The 17,492-nt window shown below is 46.5% G+C and overlaps 1 protein-coding gene across 1 annotated transcript in view; it reads right to left on the bottom strand.

Moving 5' to 3' along the window:
- The window catches only part of AKNAD1 (AKNA domain containing 1), a 38,443-nt gene that overhangs the window by 8,452 nt on the left and 12,499 nt on the right, over positions 1 to 17,492 (bottom strand). The window contains exons 6-9 of the mRNA XM_036273202.1: positions 15,906 to 16,039; positions 12,158 to 12,314; positions 5,345 to 5,430; positions 2,336 to 2,436 (exon numbers count right to left, since the gene is read on the bottom strand). Of these exons, the coding sequence (XP_036129095.1) occupies positions 2,336 to 2,436; positions 5,345 to 5,430; positions 12,158 to 12,314; positions 15,906 to 16,039 (478 nt within the window). The remainder of the gene's footprint in view (positions 1 to 2,335; positions 2,437 to 5,344; positions 5,431 to 12,157; positions 12,315 to 15,905; positions 16,040 to 17,492) is intronic.

Genomic DNA, 17,492 nt, shown 5'->3' on the forward strand with positions numbered 1-17,492 from the left:
CCTGGGAAGGTTGTGCTATACAGTGGAAAGAGCAAGACACTGAGACAGGCCTGAATCTAAGGCCTAGCTCTGCCCCTTAGCTGGATGGTTGGACATATGTCCACATGTTCTTTAGCATGTTGTTGAAGAAGTGGCTGGATTAAGTGACTCGCTTCTAACAGAGAGAATAAAGCGGTAGTGATGGTGTATGACTTCCAAAATCAGGTCATAAAGGACGTTGACATTCTCAGTCTTTTCTTTCTCTTGGATCACCTGCTCTGGGGGAAGCTGGCTACCATCTCTTAATGACACTCAAGCAGGCAATGGCTATGTGAGTGACCATCTTGGAAACAGATCCTCAGCCCCAAGTCAAGCCTTCAGATGATGTCAGTCCTGCCAACACCCTGACTGCACCTCGTGAGAGACGCTGAGCCCAAACCACCCAGGTAAGCTGCTCCCAAAGTCCTGACCTACAGAAACCGGATAGTAAATGTGGGTTGTTTTGAGCCATTCAGTTTTAGGATTCTTTGTTACCTAGCTGTACATAACTGATACATCACCTCTTTGACCCTGGCACTTAATTTCTCTGAGCCTCCATTTCCTTATCTATAAAGGTAATAATTCCTATGTTACAGAGGTGTTGTGACAGTCAAATTATATATACTGTCAACAGTTCTCAAACTTTTGATTTCAGAGATGGAGGGGTAGGGAAATATCTATATATAAATTTCAAATCATTTTTGCTTACAGAATCACTCAGGTCTTTCCAAGACTGAATGAGTATCCTGAGACTTAAAAAAAATTTTTTTAACTGAGGTATTTAAAAAATATTTTACTTACTATATCTTATTTATTTTTATTGATTTTAGAGAGACAAAGGGAGAGGGGGAGAGAAATAGAAACATCAATGAGCGAGAACATTGATTGACCGCCTCCTGCATGCCCCCCACTGGGGATTTGGCCCACAACCTGGGCATGTGCCCTGACCGGGAATCGAACCAGCAACCTCTCGGTGCATGGGTCGACGCTCAACCACTGAGCTATACCAGCTGGGCGCATTTTTTAAAAAATTATTAATTAATTTATTTTTGTTATAGATATTTCTCCTTTTTCTCCCATTGAAACCCTCCTCCTGATCCCACCCCCCATTTATTATATCATTTAAAAACAACAATAACCCATTTCATATTAACAAAACATTATAAAACAAAAAATAACTTTTTGAAAATAAATAGTGAGAAGAGTGGCATGTTTTATGTCTTGCCACTGTGTTGTCCTTGCACAGATACTTAGCTAGGAAAGACAGGACCTCATGGTCCCCTCTGAGGGTCTCGGGGACTCCCAGAGGCCTTCTGGCCACACTCTGAAAAGGTCTACTCTGCCCGGCCCGTGTGGCTCAGTGTTTGAGCATCGACCCATGCACCGAGAGGTCACCGGTTCGATTCCCGGTCAGGGCACATGCCCAGGTTGTGGGCCTGATCCCCAGTGGGGGGCATGCAGGAGGTGGTCAATTGATGTTCTCCTCATCAATGTTTCTCTTTCTCTCTCCCTCTCCCTTCCTCTCAAATCAATAAAGAAAGAAAAGCTCTAATCTGTCATAGTATCTGGTATAGGAAGTGTTCAATCAGTGAAACCTATATTCATTATTAGAAAATGTATCATCTACAGAGGAGAACTAGAGCTAACTGTGACAGAACAGTGACTGGGGAAGGGCTCCTGGGTAACAGGCGATACGAGCTAAGCTCTCTGAAGGGAACCCTTGTGAGCTCTCTGGCCCCGGGGTTCCTCGTGCATGAACTGGGTAGATGAAGCTCGGGGTGACTTTCATGCTCAGGAGCTGCCTGAGCAGGCAGGCCTCGCCCTGCCTCTCCCCACCCAGGGCAGGCCCGCCAGGGGATGTTTTTCTGCTTGCATTATCTTGAGAAAAGCTACTATGACTAAAAATCATCGAATTCCGTGCACTGTGCTCTCTGGGTCTCCTCCCAGCTCTAACTTTCTTTGCTTCTCTGAAATGTGCATGGACAAGTTGGCAGCAGCTCTCGTGTGGTGGGTGCGAACCGTGGGTCATGCTGAAAGGGTGATCCACACAGCTGAGGCCACCCAGTGACAGCCCCCGGAGTCCTGCGATGCCAGCCAGAAACAAGTGTTGGCACGCTCACCCTTCTTGACCACATGTTATTTAAATTATTTAGTTTTTAATTCTTTACCTTTTGCAAAACAAAACAAAACAAAAAACATGCAACACCCCAGCCCTGGCAGCGCTGTTTGGAGTGGCAGGTGGCAAGCCGGCACCCTCCGTGGGTAGATTCAGAGAGGGACCTTGGAGGCCGAGCACCCATAGCCCCAGGCCCCTAACTCACTGCGAAGAGCAGCTGGGTGCGGTGCCGCTTCCTGAAGGGTGATGGGAAACTCCCACAGCCGGTCTGCCCACAGCCTTTCTTCTCCATGTTTTTCTTCCTTAAAAAGGTGCATAAGAGCCCACAAATGATCAGTAGACTTCTAATAGAGATGGTGAAAGTAAAAGCTGAAAAGTCAAGTTTCCTGCGTCAGAGCCTGGGATGACACAGCAGTGGCACATTGTCCTTAACACAGGGGTCCCCTCTGCCCGCCCGCCTGAGCCTGCCCATAAGAAGTGGCACCCAACACAAGTTAGCCTGATAAGAACATAGTCACCAAACATTAAAAGTGAATCTGTTTTGTTGGTGTGGCTCAGTGGTTGAGCATTGACCCATGCACCAAGAGGTCACTGGTTCGATTCCCGGTCAGGACACATGCCTGGGTGGGGGGCATGTGGGAGGCGACTAGTCGATGTTCTCTCTCATCGATGTTTCTATCTCTCACTTCCTCTCTTTCTCAAATCAATAAAGGAAAAAAAAAAGTAAATCTGTTTTGTTCCAGAGGCTAACATCTAATCATCATACATACATATACAATATCAAAATTTGAAGTTTGGAATTATAAAATTTTGAGTTTTTTTCATTTTCACTTTTCAAAATAAGCTTTTATCAGGAGAAGCCGTGCTGTATGTCATTATGGGTCGCATGGCTTTGACTCTATAAGTACAAACGGAATGTATCCCCAGAGTCCAGAAAGTGAGTTTTGTCCTGTATTTATGAAGCTAGAGGCTAGGTGGGCATCTGGGCTTAATTTTATCTGAGCAAAGCCACCAGGGGGCATCAGAAAGATGCCTTACAATTATTTACCAGATGCTTCCTCTGACCTGTCTGTTGCTTCAGCCTCCCTCCTTCAAATTCTAACTCCTCCAAAGGAGTCCAAATAACAATTCTTAAAGCTCTTGCTCAACTCCCGGGATACAGTAATAGCCCCCAGGGGAAGTTGCTTATTCTTAATGTGGAGGGCACCATGCCCAGGGTATCCTGAACCTTGCCTGATTCCAGGGAAAAGGGCATGAGCAGAGGTGCTGCGTGGCAAATGCATGCAGGTCTCACGGAGCCTGTTTGGGGGGGGGGGGGCTGAGAAGCCAAGCCTTTCCTCTCCTCCTGGAAAAACACGCTGTGCTCCTGAGTCACATTTCCTCACACCTCATCTTCTCCCCCACCCTCCTCCTCTGGGGCATTTGAACATCTGCTCTCCAAAGTGGAAAACTTGGATCTCACTCAAGTGAGTGCAGTCTAACACGACTTTCTTTTTCTGCTCTTTCAAACCTCTTTGTGCGCTGAAATCTTCCTGCCAAACATAACAGCTAAGGGCAATTCTACTTGAGAAGACAGTTTTAGTGGCTTAAATCCAAAATTCTGCAGCAGAAATAACACAAAGGAATAAGCATTTACGTGTAGCATCTATGTCATTCATCTGCATCGCACACAGCTCTGCAAACATCCTGCAGACATCACGTCCAGCAGTGAGCTTTGTAAAGAATACAGCCCCTCTGAGAGCCATCCAATCTTCTCAAAGACGAAAGAGTAACCCTCTGTTCAGTTCATTCCTCAGGGACTATTATGTCATTGACCGAGATTTCAATTTACAAATCAGATATCTCATCACTCCCCTGCAGGAGGTTTGCTGCTGAATCTGATTTCATACCTGGCTGTACTTTTCTCTCCATCTTGTCCATCATAAACGAGTACATTTAACCAGAACATTGGTTCCTCTAGGGTCTAGACTAGGAATTTGGAAGAGAAACATGTACTACCTTGAATGCTTAATGAAAATGTTTTTTAAATGTAAAATATTTTTATTATACTTAGTAAAACCTAAAAACAAATCCAAAAATCTAGATTTTAATTCAATAAATTAAAATAGCAGGGCTGGGATGACTCAGGGAGTAAGCGCCATCAGTTGATGACTGACATGTTGGTTTCAAGTCCTGAGCCACCCCAGGTGACAGCTGGTAAGTGTCCGCACAAATACCTTGCTGCCGCTTATGGGGCCAGACACTCGGTGGGACCCTGACGAGGAAGCCCATTCCCGTGCGGAATGCTCTCTGCCAGGAAACTTCAGTCTTTCAGACCGCGCGCGTCATCTACGATTTGAGTCCATTAGGGACATGTAACAGTGGTTGCCAAACAGCTCCTCCCTCTTTGACTCGACCTTTCAAAGGTAAATTAGCCAAGCTTTGGCCCTAGTCCATGGTGGCTCCTGACCTTGGAAGTGGCATCTCTTGACAACCGATAGAAGCTTCAAATAAATGATTCTGAATTCACATGGGCTAGCAATTGCTCCAATTAGCATTTCTAAAACATGAAGAATTTCTCCTTAGGATTTCTTATCTTGGTACACACTTTACACCTTACTACCGTGAAGATTTCTTGCTGAGTAATGGGGAGGAGCAAGCCCTGAGATGTGGGATAAGGTTTGTTTCTGGTGGGACCAGGGGACAGAGTGGGACGCGGCAGGGAAGATTTCCTCTCTTCACAGGAGAACAGTGATGGTGTACAGTGATGTATGTCAGTTTCCGCCTGGGCCGTGTTCATAGGAGCCTACAAACACAACCCACCCCCGAGTGCTGAAGCTCTGTGCTGTGATTCTTAACCAAGGGGATTTATCAGGGACACACACACACACACACACACACACACACACACGGGAATGAAAACAAGAATTCCTTCCAGGGTTCCACCCCTGGCAAGGCTGACGCAGTAGGTGGGGCTGAGGCCTGTGCATGATTGAAAAATCTCAAAATCTCCCTGGTGACTTTGATGCTGTCCCAGTGGAGAACCACAGCTACAGAGACTAGTATGTTGGGAGGGAGGCTGGGCTATGTGCCCAGCCCTGAGGTCTGCGGAGCTGTGATGGGGCCAGTGGCTCTGGCGCCCCGCCAGTGAGGCGACACCCACTCTCACTAGAGTCATTATCCCGGTGGGCTCCCGCCCAATCTGGGAGTGTAGCGGCCAGAAGCCCTCACCATCCGAGGACCCAGCGACAGAAGGCACAGCTCTGACTGGTTGTCCCTGCACGCTCCTGCCTTTCGGGGGTGCTGTGGGAGTCCTCCTGCACCGGGAAACACACACAGATGTGGTGTGACCGAGGAAGTGACTCACCCCTGGGCACAGCCCAGCCAGCAGCCCAGGCTCGGCCCCACTCACCACGTCAGGGCTGCTGGGAGCTGCTGTTCACTGGGGGCCCTGCCCCAATGCCAGGCTCAGAGGAAGACCCTTCTGCAGGCCTCAGGTTCCTTCCTCCTCCAACAGATTTCAAAATCTAGTTTCCAGACGAAATGATACTTTCCCCCTTTTTATATCCTTTGGTTTCACATTACCCCAAGCGCCACCAGAGGATGAGCAGAATTTTTTTATCCTCACCCAGGACATTTTTGCATCTATCTTCAGATAGAGCGGGAGGGAGAGAGGGAGGAAGAAAGAGAGAAACATCCATGTGAGAGAGACACATGGAGTGGCTGCCACCCACAGGACCCCAGCCGGGACCGGGGACAACCTGCACTAGGTACGTGCCCTTAGCGGAAACCGAACCCAGGACCCTTGTCCGCTGGCCCACACTCGAACCACTGAGCAAAACCGGCCAGCGCAAATGAATAGATTTTAGAAGACAATTTTTTGTTGTTGTTAATCCTCACCTGAGGATATTTTTCCATTGATTTTTAGAGAGAGAGAGAGAGAGAGAAACATTGATGTGAGAAACACATCGATTGGTTGCCTCCCACGTGACCCCTGAAGATGAACCTGCAACCAGGTACGTGCCCTTGACTGGAATTGAACCCTTGTCCCTTTGGTCCTTGGGCTGACCCGCTAACGGTTAGAGTCTAACCATGAGCCAAACCAGCCAGGGCTAGAAGCTAATTGTTAAAACTAGGGATCTGGCCATTGGTTAGTAGAACTGTGAAAGATTTCCCAAAGAAATATGTTCGGCTAAGAAGTAAAACAAAGCTTAGGGAATTGTTTAACACAAAATACGACACCCCTGGCCTGGGAGGGCTGCAGCATCCAGCGTGTATTTCTTATGATGGTTTTACCCTTTAGGTCAACAGAAAATAAACACATTTTCCCACCATCGTACACAGTGCTGGCAGACGCGGCTCTGCCAGGGAGCTTTGTCCATGTTTGAATTACTTCCTCAGGTCTGGGTCAAAGGTTGCGAACATGTTTGTGTGATGATAGGAGTTCCAAATTGCTTCCCACAAAATTACGGATTACACAGCCACCAACAATGTGGGCCACGCAGTGTGACTTCACCTTCCTCAGCATCAGGAATTATCTGCTGAAAATGTTTTTGTTAATTTAATAAGAGGGCGTGGTGGCACTGAGTGTTAATTAGCATTTCCTCTTCTTAAAGGAGATAAATGTTTCCCATATGCTTATTTATTAGTTGTATTTCTTACTTGTGACTTTTTAGGTCATACCGTTTGTCCATTAATTTTTGGGAGGGTTTCAGTGTTTTCTTATTAATAAAAACAAGCATGTGTTGACTGCATGTGCCGGGCGCTTCTCCTGTGACCCCCTTATTCCCTTCCAAGATGCTGGCCCACTGTCCCCATATTAATGATGGGTAACCTGAGGCTCAGAGAATGGAAACAACCTGACAAGGTCACACAGAGTAACAAGCAACACAGAGCTGGGATTCGCCCCTTTCCCCGTACGCTGTGTTCTCACCCCGCTCCTGCTCCTTACAGCACTTTGTATACTAAAAATCTCAGCACTGAACTTCATTTCCTCAATATGTTTCCAGTTGTCTGCCTTTAGAGAGAAAATTGACTGTGGTTTCAGTTTTGCAAACATAAAATGTTGATGTTGTCAAAGAGAAGGTGAAAATGGCCAAGAAACATAGGAAAATGGGTTACATTTCATTTCACAAATAGTCAAAGAAATACAGATCAAAACCATGAGACGACCAGTTTTCACTTATCACATTGGCAAAGATTAGAAAGAAAAAGAACCAAAAACATGGAGTGGGGTCAGGTTGGAGGCACATACTCTCCCACGCTTCGCTGCGGTAAATGAATCAGAATTTCAATGTGTTCCTTTTTTTTTTTTTATCCTCACCCGAGGACATTTTTGCATTTATCTTCAGATAGAGGGGGAGGGAGAGAGGAGAGAAGAGAGAGAGAGAAACATCAATGTGAGAGAGACACATCAACTGGTTGCCATCCACACGACCCCAACTGAGGCCGGGGACAAACTGCAACCGAGGTACATGCCCTTAGCGGGAACCGAATCCGGTCTCTCTGGTCCGTGGGCTGACGCTCTAACCTCTGAGCCAAATCGGCCAGGGCTCAATATGTACCTTTTGAACCTCTAACTACACTCCTAGGTTTTTTGTCTTAGTAAATAATCAACTACAAAAAAATTTGCATTTAAAATGATGGGGGAAAAAACCTCAATGTCCATTACTACAGGATTGGTTAAATACGTCAGGGTACATGCATGTAATGAAATACAACGCAGCCCTTAAAAATGAAGCTGTAGGCTTATTCTAAGTGATGCGTTGAGATCCCCACAATACAATGTTAAATGAAAAGGGCAGATCACAGAGAAGTGCCCATGGTCAAAATGAAGTTCAATCCCTTTGTGACTTCCGACCGGAGCAAGAATCGCAAAAGGCATTTCAATGCACCTTCCCACATTCACAGGAAGATTGTCTTCTCCTCTCTCCAAAGAGCTGAGACAGAACACAGTGTTCGGTTCATGCCCATCCAAAAGGATGATGAAGTTCAGGTTGTTCGAGGACATTACAAAGAGCAGCGAATTGGCAAAGCAGTCCAGGTTTACAGGAAGAAACATGTCATCTACACTGAAGGAGCGCAACGGGGGAAGCTAATGGTGCAACTGTTCACGTGGGCACCCCAGCACGGTGGTTGTCACCAGACTAGAACCGGCAAAAAGGTCCTTGAACGCAAAGCCAAATCTCGCCAAGTAGGAAGGGAAGAGGGTAAATACAAGGAAGAAACAATTGAGAAGATGCAGGAATAAAGTAATCTTACATACAGCTTTCATTAAAACTTAAAATGAAAAAAAAAAGAGCAGATCACAAAACAATACATAGAATTGGTCCCATTTTTTCAAAAACATGTATATGTGTGCAGAGAAAAAAGACTGGACAGATATATATTAAAATATTAGCAACAACAACAACAAAAGACAAAAAATTAAAAAGAAAAGAAAAACGTAACATTTAGTTAAATATTCTTTACACTTTTCTCTATTTTCTGATTTTTGGGGGAGGGAGATAAGCGTCTAGTGCTTTTGTCATTTAAAGTAAAGATTTTCCCTCCGTTCCCCCCACTGCTTTATTTGATCACGTCTAACCTACGAAGGCACCTTGCACTTCCCAGTGAAGCTGATCCACACCACAGGCTGGAGGGAGGGGCACCTGAGTTGGGAGACAGAGGATCCAAAGCCTCCTGTCATTTGCCCTGAGCCAGTCTCTTGACCTTTCTGAGCTTCCAACTGCTCTTCTGCAAAAAGTCTTTGCAAACTGTAAAGCTCTGAACCAATAGAATTATTACTTTTTACTGCTTATAATTGTGTCACCATTTTAGACCCGGGGGTTTTAATCTCTGTGTTTCCAGTTCATTCATAATGAAAACATCTCAGGTGCAGCCCCCTGACCAGCGGCACTGGCATCACCTGGGAGCTTGTTAGAAATGCAGAATTGCAGGGCCCTCCAGACCGGAATCAGAGCCTGCATTTCAATGGTCTGCACAGGACCGAGACGGAGGGAGAACCCTTCTCTAGAAGGGAACCTGAGCGCCCACAGTGGGAATGTCAGGGACGGGCGGCTACAGGCTCCCACCGCAGGGGCCATCAGTACGGGGTGGTCCAGAGCCTGTCAATTCCAGGTCAACTACAGGACACTGGTTCCAGGTGAGGAGTCAGCAGCGTGACCTGGACGGAGTGGGACCAGGGCCCTGGACGTTAGCCTGAAACCAGAAGGCAACCTCGAGGCCATTTGATCAGGTGGGTCTGCTTTTTAAAAAGACAAGGGGGCCAGTTTGACTTTTAGAATCAGCCCCGGAGCTACCTGGGTCCCACTTGGGGGGACTGTTTGGTTTTCCTTTCATCTGAAGAGCCCTAGGGAATCTAAGCCCGGCGCCCCGGGTTGGCGGGAAGGGGCACCTGCAGGTGGAGTGTGGGGGGCATCCCGTGGTCACTCGCCAATCCTCTCTCAGCCTGCCTCCCCCAGATGTTCCTCCGGCGCCTTGGGGCAGCCAGCCTCGGGGTGGGGGAGCCCACGGTGCAGGTCCCTTCTCCATGGAGCCTCTCGGAACCCCTCTGGCGGGGCTGCGGGGGAAGGGGCCTGCGGGTTGGGGACTCGGGCCTCCCGAGGAGGGGACCTCCTGCGTCATGCGGGGGCACCCCTGGGGGGCTCCTTGGGAATCTGGGTCGTGTTAGGGCTGCAGTCCTGGGAGGGTGACTCAGCAGCAGTTCAGCATTCCCATGCCACCCCAGGGCACCCCAACACCCCCCTGGATTCCTCTTCCGGACTCCTCCTGCGGCTGCCTCCTCCTGTTCCCTAGAACTCTGTTCAGATCGCACCTCCTTAGAAAACCTGGCGGCCCTCCCCTCCCACCCTGAGTTACCTAATTGCCACCATAGCTCACAGCCAGGCACTGTGCTCACTGCACTGGGCCCTGTTTTAAACACTTTGCCTCTATGAGCTCAACAGTTTCTAACAAGCTCCCAGATGATGCGGTGCTGCTGCTGGTCCGGGGAAAGCGCTGGAGATGATTTCATTAGGAATGGGAAACACTGTGTCTAAAATGATGACAAAATTATAGGCAGAAAACTAATATTTCTGTTGGTTCAGAGCTTTACAATTTGCAAAGACTTTGTGGAGGAGGAGTTGGAACCTCAGACAGGAATTATCCGCATTTTACTGGGGAGGAAACAGGCACAGATCAGTTACATAACTTTCCCAAGATCACAAAGCAGATGAGTGACAGCCAGTGTTTGGACCCAGGCAGTGTGGCTTCAGAGTACCAAGGAACGTGTTATTACTTCCTGCATAGCTCTTTTAACATTCTGTAATCACATGTCGATTTTATTTGTTCCTTGTATGTGTCCCTCAGAAATATAAGCATCTTGAGGGTAGGTGATTGTTTATGTTTCTTATGCCCTATCCTTAGAAAAGTGCCTAGCATTTAGCAGTAAGCATTTGCTGAAAGAATCAATACTACTAGCAGCAGACTCTCTTCATGGCTGCTCATCCCAAAGCTATAGAGTTCTCATCATTGCACAGAATCGCTATAATCTTGGGCCCAAGTAAAGAAGAGCAAACTGGGACCAGAGGGAGCTGCTGGGCAGAAGGCCGGCTGATTCCCTGAGCTCCCTCACACCACCTGAAGCTAACTCCGGGTCCCCCCTGGAGGATAACATGCCCTGAATCTCGGAAGCTGCTTGTGAAGCGTTCGCAGTGGCTCAGTTTACTGTGCTGAGCATCCGCTCTACACCCGGCATTCAGTCCAACGTGCACAAAGGCTCCAGGACAAATGAGACAGTGCTGGGGACACAGACCAAGCAAAGAGCCCCGCCTGGTGTGGGACGGGGGCTGGATGAGAAGGTTATATAAGCGGCCTCACTCTGAAGCTGAGCCTTAAAATGAATGAGATTTTGCCAGGAAGGTAAGTGTTTTGAGGAGGCAAACACTTCTTTGGAAAGGCTAACATTCATACAGGGTGGGGCAAAAGTAGGTTTACAGTTCTTATGAAAATTAACACAATAATTAATACATAATAATACAAGAATAAACTGTCTGGCCAGTGTGACTCAGTGGCTGAGCATGACCAAGAGGTCGCTGGTTCAATTCCCAGTCAGGGCATATGCCCAGGTGTGGGCTTGATCCCCAGTAGGGAGCATGCAGGAGGTGGCCAATTAATGTTCTCTCTCTCTCTTTTTTTTAATCCTCACCTGATGGACCCTAGGCCGACGCTCTAACAGCTGAGCCAAACCGGCCAGGGCCAATTGATGTTCTCTTTCATCGATGTTTCTACCTCTCTCTCCCTCTCACTTTCTCTCTCTCTAATATCAATAAAGGAAAAAAATTTTTTTAAAGAATAAACTGTTTCTTGTACTCACAACTGTAAATCTACTTTTGCCCCACCCTGTATAATCTTCATCATCTTGTCCTTAACTCTGACAAAAACCTATTCAATTTTTTAATATCAGCTGCAGGCTGAGTCTTCAACTGTCTGAAACAAAAGAATCAATTTGAGGCAATTATCCAGATGATTCTGTTGCTCAGAATTGTAATTTAGTCTGAAATGTTCTGATTGAGACGACAAGAACAAAGGGTAGAAAGACAGTGTGATGGATCTGAATTCCTACCCTTGCCTCTGTGGACAATCCGAAAGAATTTAACTTGAGAAAAAGAGAACGCAGATGTGGATTCATGGAAATCATTCTTTCACGAAGTGTGTCATTCTCTATTTGGAAAAGATAATATAAAACCATTAAGAAGAAGAACGATTTCTTCCAGGAGTGATCCATAGAAATGTTACTTCATCCAGAAGAAAGAGCTTTTCAGCGTCTCATCAGTTTAAACTGCGTTGTTACAGCCTAAACTGATCGGAGATGTCAAAAACCAACACTTGAAATAGCTCTAGTTTTTACAAGCTGGTTCCATTTTAAATAATATGATTCATGGGACTTTGGGAACTTAAATATTCTTGAAATATTAAAATAGAATTTTGTAATTCCATGAATTAATATTCTACAAATGCACCTTGTGTCCTGGCGCGAAATGAAGCTGTAGGTTTCTGCGTTACCTCGTCCGAGGGTGGAGAGGACGTGGGTGGCCAGCCGTCCAGGATGCTTGGAGAACTCGCGGGAAGAGGACGAGCTGAAGCGTGTTTGCCCACGTCCATCTTCTCCCTCACGTCTTCAAGAAGCATCTCCAAGTTTAAGATTTCACCTTCCACTTTTCTAAGTAAGCCAGCAGACAGGCATCTTACAGGGTATTCAATCAACATTCTATTTAGTAACAACAATTCTTGAACATAGCATAGATCTACATTATTAAAGTACTCTGTCATGCCCTGGCCGGTTTGTCCAGTGGTTAGAGCGTTGGCCTGCGGTCCAGAGAGACCTGGGTTCGGTTCCTGCTAAGGGCATGTACCTCGGTTGCAGTTTGTCCCCGGCCCTGGTTGGTCGTGTGGGTGGCAGCCACTCGATGTGTCCCTTTCATGCCGATGTTTCTCTGTCTCTTCCTCTCTCTCTCCCTTTCCTTCTCCCTCTCCCTCTCCCTCTCCCTCTCCCTCTCCCTCTCCCTCTCCCTCTCCCTCTCCCTCTCCCTCTCCCTCTTCCCCCCTTCCTTGCTCCCTCCCATTCTATCTAAACAAAAAATGGAAAAATGTCTTCGGGTGAGGATAAACAAACAAACAAACAAAAGTAGTCTGTCTTTAGAAAGAACTGAAAATGGGTACCCACCCTGACAGGCATCCTGTTTATCGTTCCAGTCCACAGGCCTGGGCTCTAATCCTTATTTTGTTATTCATTAGCTGCGTACCTTGAGTAAATCACTTAATCTTTCTGTGCTTCCAATGTCTTGATTTTAACCAAAAGCTGTGTAAAATCGACAGGAAGAAAACATGCTCCTTGATGGGAATGCTCACAGCAAAGGTTTTAACTCTTCCCGCACTAATCTGCAAATTCAACACAGTGCAGTACAAAATTCTAAGAAAATTTGGTACGCTGACTATAATGTGTTTTTGTTTTTTTTAATATCTTTTTTATTGATTTTTAGAGAAATCGACTGCCTCCTGCATGGCCTGTACTGGTGATCAAGCGTGCAACCGGGGCATGTGCCCAGCCTGGGAATCAAACCAGCGATCTCTTGGTGCATGTGAGGACGCTCAACCCCTGAGCCACACCAGTCGAGCTAATTATAAAGTTTTAATAAGAAGAGAGTGCAAGAATAGCTGTAGAGCCCGCCGTTGTGGCTCAGGGGCTGAGCATCGCCAAGAGGTCGCTGGTTCCTTTCCTGGTCAGGGCGCATGCCCAGGTTGTGGGCCCGATCCCCAGTCGGGGGCGTGCAGGAGGTGGCCAATCAATGTTCTCTCTCATCGATGTTTCTATCTCTTCTTCCTTCTCCTTTCCTCTCTCTCTAAAATAAAGAAAGAAAAAAAAAGAATAGCTAAAAGAAGGAAACCTTGCCCTGGCCAGTTTGGCTCAGCGGTTAGAGCGTCGGCCTGCGGTCTGGAGAGACCCGGGTTCGGTTCCCACTAAGGGCACGTACCTCGGTTGCAGTTTGTCCCCGGCCCTGGTTGGTCGTGCGGGTGGCAGCCACTCGATGTGTCCCTTTCACGTCGATGTTTCTCTCTCTCTCTCTCCCTTCCTCTCTCTCCCTCCCACTCTATCTGAACAAAAAATGGAAAAATATCCTCGGGTGAAGATAAAAAAAAAAAGAAGGAAACCTTTCCAAATATATACTAAACTATAGTAATTTGACATAGAAATAGAAACTTAGATCAGTGGGATGGAACAGACCAGTCCTATATACCCATGGAGATTACATTTATGATAAAGGTGGCTTTTTCAACCAGTGGGGAAAGGCCTAATTCAATAAGTGGTGGAACAAAGATCTAAGCATGAAAACCATATTGATTATCAAACAAAATGCAGGGAAATATTTTCTACCCCGGTAGGCAGAAGAGAATGAAGCAGGGGACAAGGAGAGACTGAACATTTAAAGGAAGAGGGATGAGGAAGTGAGGCCCAGGCCGTGGGCAGAGATGGGGCTGGAGAGGCTGGACAGTAAGTGAAGGCAGAAGGTGGGGGTGGGGTGAACATACAGATTTGGAGATGGAGAAAAGACATTTTTGAGGAAACTGATCTTTTCTATAAAGCGGAAGACCATAATATCGGGACTTGATGGAGGTAGACCCCTATTCCTCGGCTCTTTCACTTTGGTGTGTAAAAAGTCAAGCAACTTCCAGATGAAATTCTGACAAGCAAGATGGCATGAAATCCAAGCAGCTCTTTTTGCATCTTACCTTTTAAAGACAATGATAAGAAGGATTTAGTAAGAGCACAACAGTTGACTTCAACAAGCGATCAGCCAATGAACTGCATAATTCTCTCCCCTACAGAAAGCTATCTGCAAGAACCTTTGGCCTCAACCCTCAGAAGGTCCTCGACATACCAACGCCTCAGGGGTTGCACAGGGTTCTGCCATGTGAGAGCAAGAGCCTCGAACTGAGCAGCTTTGCTTGCTTTGAGGTGGCTTTACTGAGCTTGGGAAGAGGCTGGGTCCTTCCCTTGCCCCGGTGTTGAAAGCCTCTCCTGTATATGGGATATAATTGCAGTTGGAACTCTCTTGGCTTATACTGAGGCCAGGCACAGTGTGGGTGTAGCTGGGATATAAATAAGGTTTTGATTGCGTAACTTTGTTCTTAATGTGCACAGAGGCCTGTCTTTAAAACTCCTGCCAACAAGTGGGATTCCTTGGAAAATAAATGTCCTTACTCTATTCATTTTTAAACAAATAGGGAAAGCATGTGGAGATCTTTTTTTTTTTTTTCTGGGGGAAAAAATCAATATTGAAACCCCATCCTTGCTGTCTAATTACTTGGTATTAAAATAACAGTAGACAGAGGTTTCATTCATTTTAAGAAAGTAAAATTGTACCTTGGGAAAAATGCCTCAGGACGCAAGTGCTAAAATATAAACCATTAAAATATTTTGGCATCAAGAATGATTCGTGTTAAAATGCTATGAATAGAAAGAGCTGAACTTACAAATATTGAGCCCACTAAATGGATTCTTTTAATTCACAGCAGGAAATTATATGGAAACAATCCTAGTCTTGATTCCTGGAATACATCTTAAAACTGTTTAGGTTGGAAGGAGAGAGGACCGTGGTGCTGTGAAAACGGCTGGTTGGAAATTTCAGTATGAGTGTGCATCCAAGATGCTAATGCGGACGTACCCACGAATCGTCTGACTTCGAGTTTTAATGTTTTCCCTTATCAGGATTGGTGGGTTCCTCACCCCAACATTAACCAGCCTGACAAACATCCTCACCTACCCACTGCCCCTTTGGAATTGTCTGTGGTTAAGAAAGGAGAAAAGAGACAAAAGAGAAGAACCAGGCAGGAGAAATAAAAGCAGGAATGGGGTGAAGGAGAAGACGGAAGGAGCTTGGAGAGGTGAAGGCCTCTGGAGTTAGACCGCGAGCCTTTCTAGGGTTTTCTTGTGCTCGTCTTGGTCTCTGAACCAATTATAATGACATCCAATGACATGCAAGGTGGCGGCACAACTGTCTCCTCCAGGAGACAGCTGTTCATTCTGGACTCTCCATCTGGTCATCACCTAGCAAGGGACCTTACACAGAGCAGGGGTTCCTTACTATTTGTTGCACGGGTGACCCCTGCCATTGGTGGCACAGTTTTACTGACCCTCGATCTTTCTGGACCTTGAGAGGCTCTCCAGGCACCAAACCAGCAGCCACATCAGAATCCCTCCCGAAGGAGATCTCTTCTCTGACCTTTGCACCTCTCACCGTTTAAACCTGACCTTTCTGGGTCAAACTCACTGGCAGCTGGGGATTCATACTTGTGGGCTTGCTGCTTCCAAGTCAGATGCTTCTCCTTGTTGGCCACAAACTCCTGCTCCAGCAGTTCAAAATGTGCCTGCAGTTTCTCCAGGACCTGCAGCAGAGAAGCCACTGGAGTCGTTCACATGTAACCCCATGAGCGGGGTTCTTTTCCCCAAACCAGTGAGGGTGTACGTTACAGTAGTGTCAAAATGACAACACCGCCCAGTAGAATGGTGGCACTGGCCGGTTTGGCTCAGCGGTTAGAGCGTCGGCCTGCGGTCCCGAGAGACCCGGGTTCGGTTCCCGCTAAGGGCATGTACCTCGGTTGCAGTTTGTCCCTGGCCCTGATTGGTCGTGCGGGTGGCAGCCACTCAATGTGTCCCTTTCACGTCGATGTTTCTCTCTCTCTCTCTCTCTCTTCCTCTCTCTCCCTCCCACTCCATCTGAACAAAAAATGGAAAAATGTCCTCAGGTGAGGATTTAAAAAACAAAAATGACGCCACCACCCTTCTCCTGGCCATTGGTTTGTTTCAGGGTCTCACATCTAAAATATAGACAGGCGCCATCTCAACATTCACACTACCCCATAGCACAAGCAGAAAAGTTCCATTTCTCCTGATTTCTCACCCAGAACCACTCAGAGGCCTCCTTGACTTCCTTAATGGGACAACAATAATCCTACATATTTGCAGAACAATTTTTAGCTTCTAGAGCATGTTCCCACTCATGATCTTATTTAATCTACACATCAATGTTGTAGATGTTGCCAAGAGGAGGAAACTGGAGCTCCAGGAAGTGAGTCTGATGCCATATAGATCTTATAAAGGAACTGAGCTTCGAGGACCCGGGTTCGCATCTTACAGGGTGAGACGGAGAAGGAGCAGCTGAAGTTTAGCCACACTGCGAGTGGGTCCCAGACGTCACCACACCACCACACGCAGCCCTACACAGGTGAACGTCCAAACCGCGCAGGTCAAGGTCTTGTCTTGAAATATAGAGGCAGCAACCCTGCAGCCCCAGTGGTTAAACATTCCCTGAGCACTGCCTACATCTGGCCCTGGGTTGAAAATATGGGAGATTCAAAAATTGTATCAGGCACAGTCCCTGGTCTCAGGGACTTTATTCCACTTGAGAAAAGACTCTGTGAATGGAGTACTTTGCCATGGCTCAATGGAAACATTGAGACTTAAGTCAGGCTTGAAGGATGCTCAGGAACACCTGGACCAGGCAGTGGTCATGAAAATGGAGAGGAAAGGATGCGTTGGAGAGAGATTCCCAAGGGCAAGAATATAGTATAGTGGGGTTAAAGGATCAGACACACCAGGGTTTAAGTTCAGATTCTGTCACCTTACTAATTGTATGATTTTAGTGAACTTGAACTCTAAACTTCAATTTTCTCATATTGTGAAAATTAAATGAGCTAATGCTTAGTGTTAGGAGCATAGTACATACTCAGTAGAGGGAAGCTATCATTATTATTAATTATTCTTATTAAAAACAAACAAGTTTGGAAATATATTGGCTACTGGGTATAAAAAATGGCAAGTGTGGTAGATGTTTTCCAT

This window comes from Molossus molossus, unplaced genomic scaffold (genome assembly GCF_014108415.1).
Source record: "Molossus molossus isolate mMolMol1 unplaced genomic scaffold, mMolMol1.p scaffold_m16_p_20, whole genome shotgun sequence".
In the NCBI taxonomy this organism is placed as follows: Eukaryota; Metazoa; Chordata; class Mammalia; order Chiroptera; family Molossidae; genus Molossus; species Molossus molossus.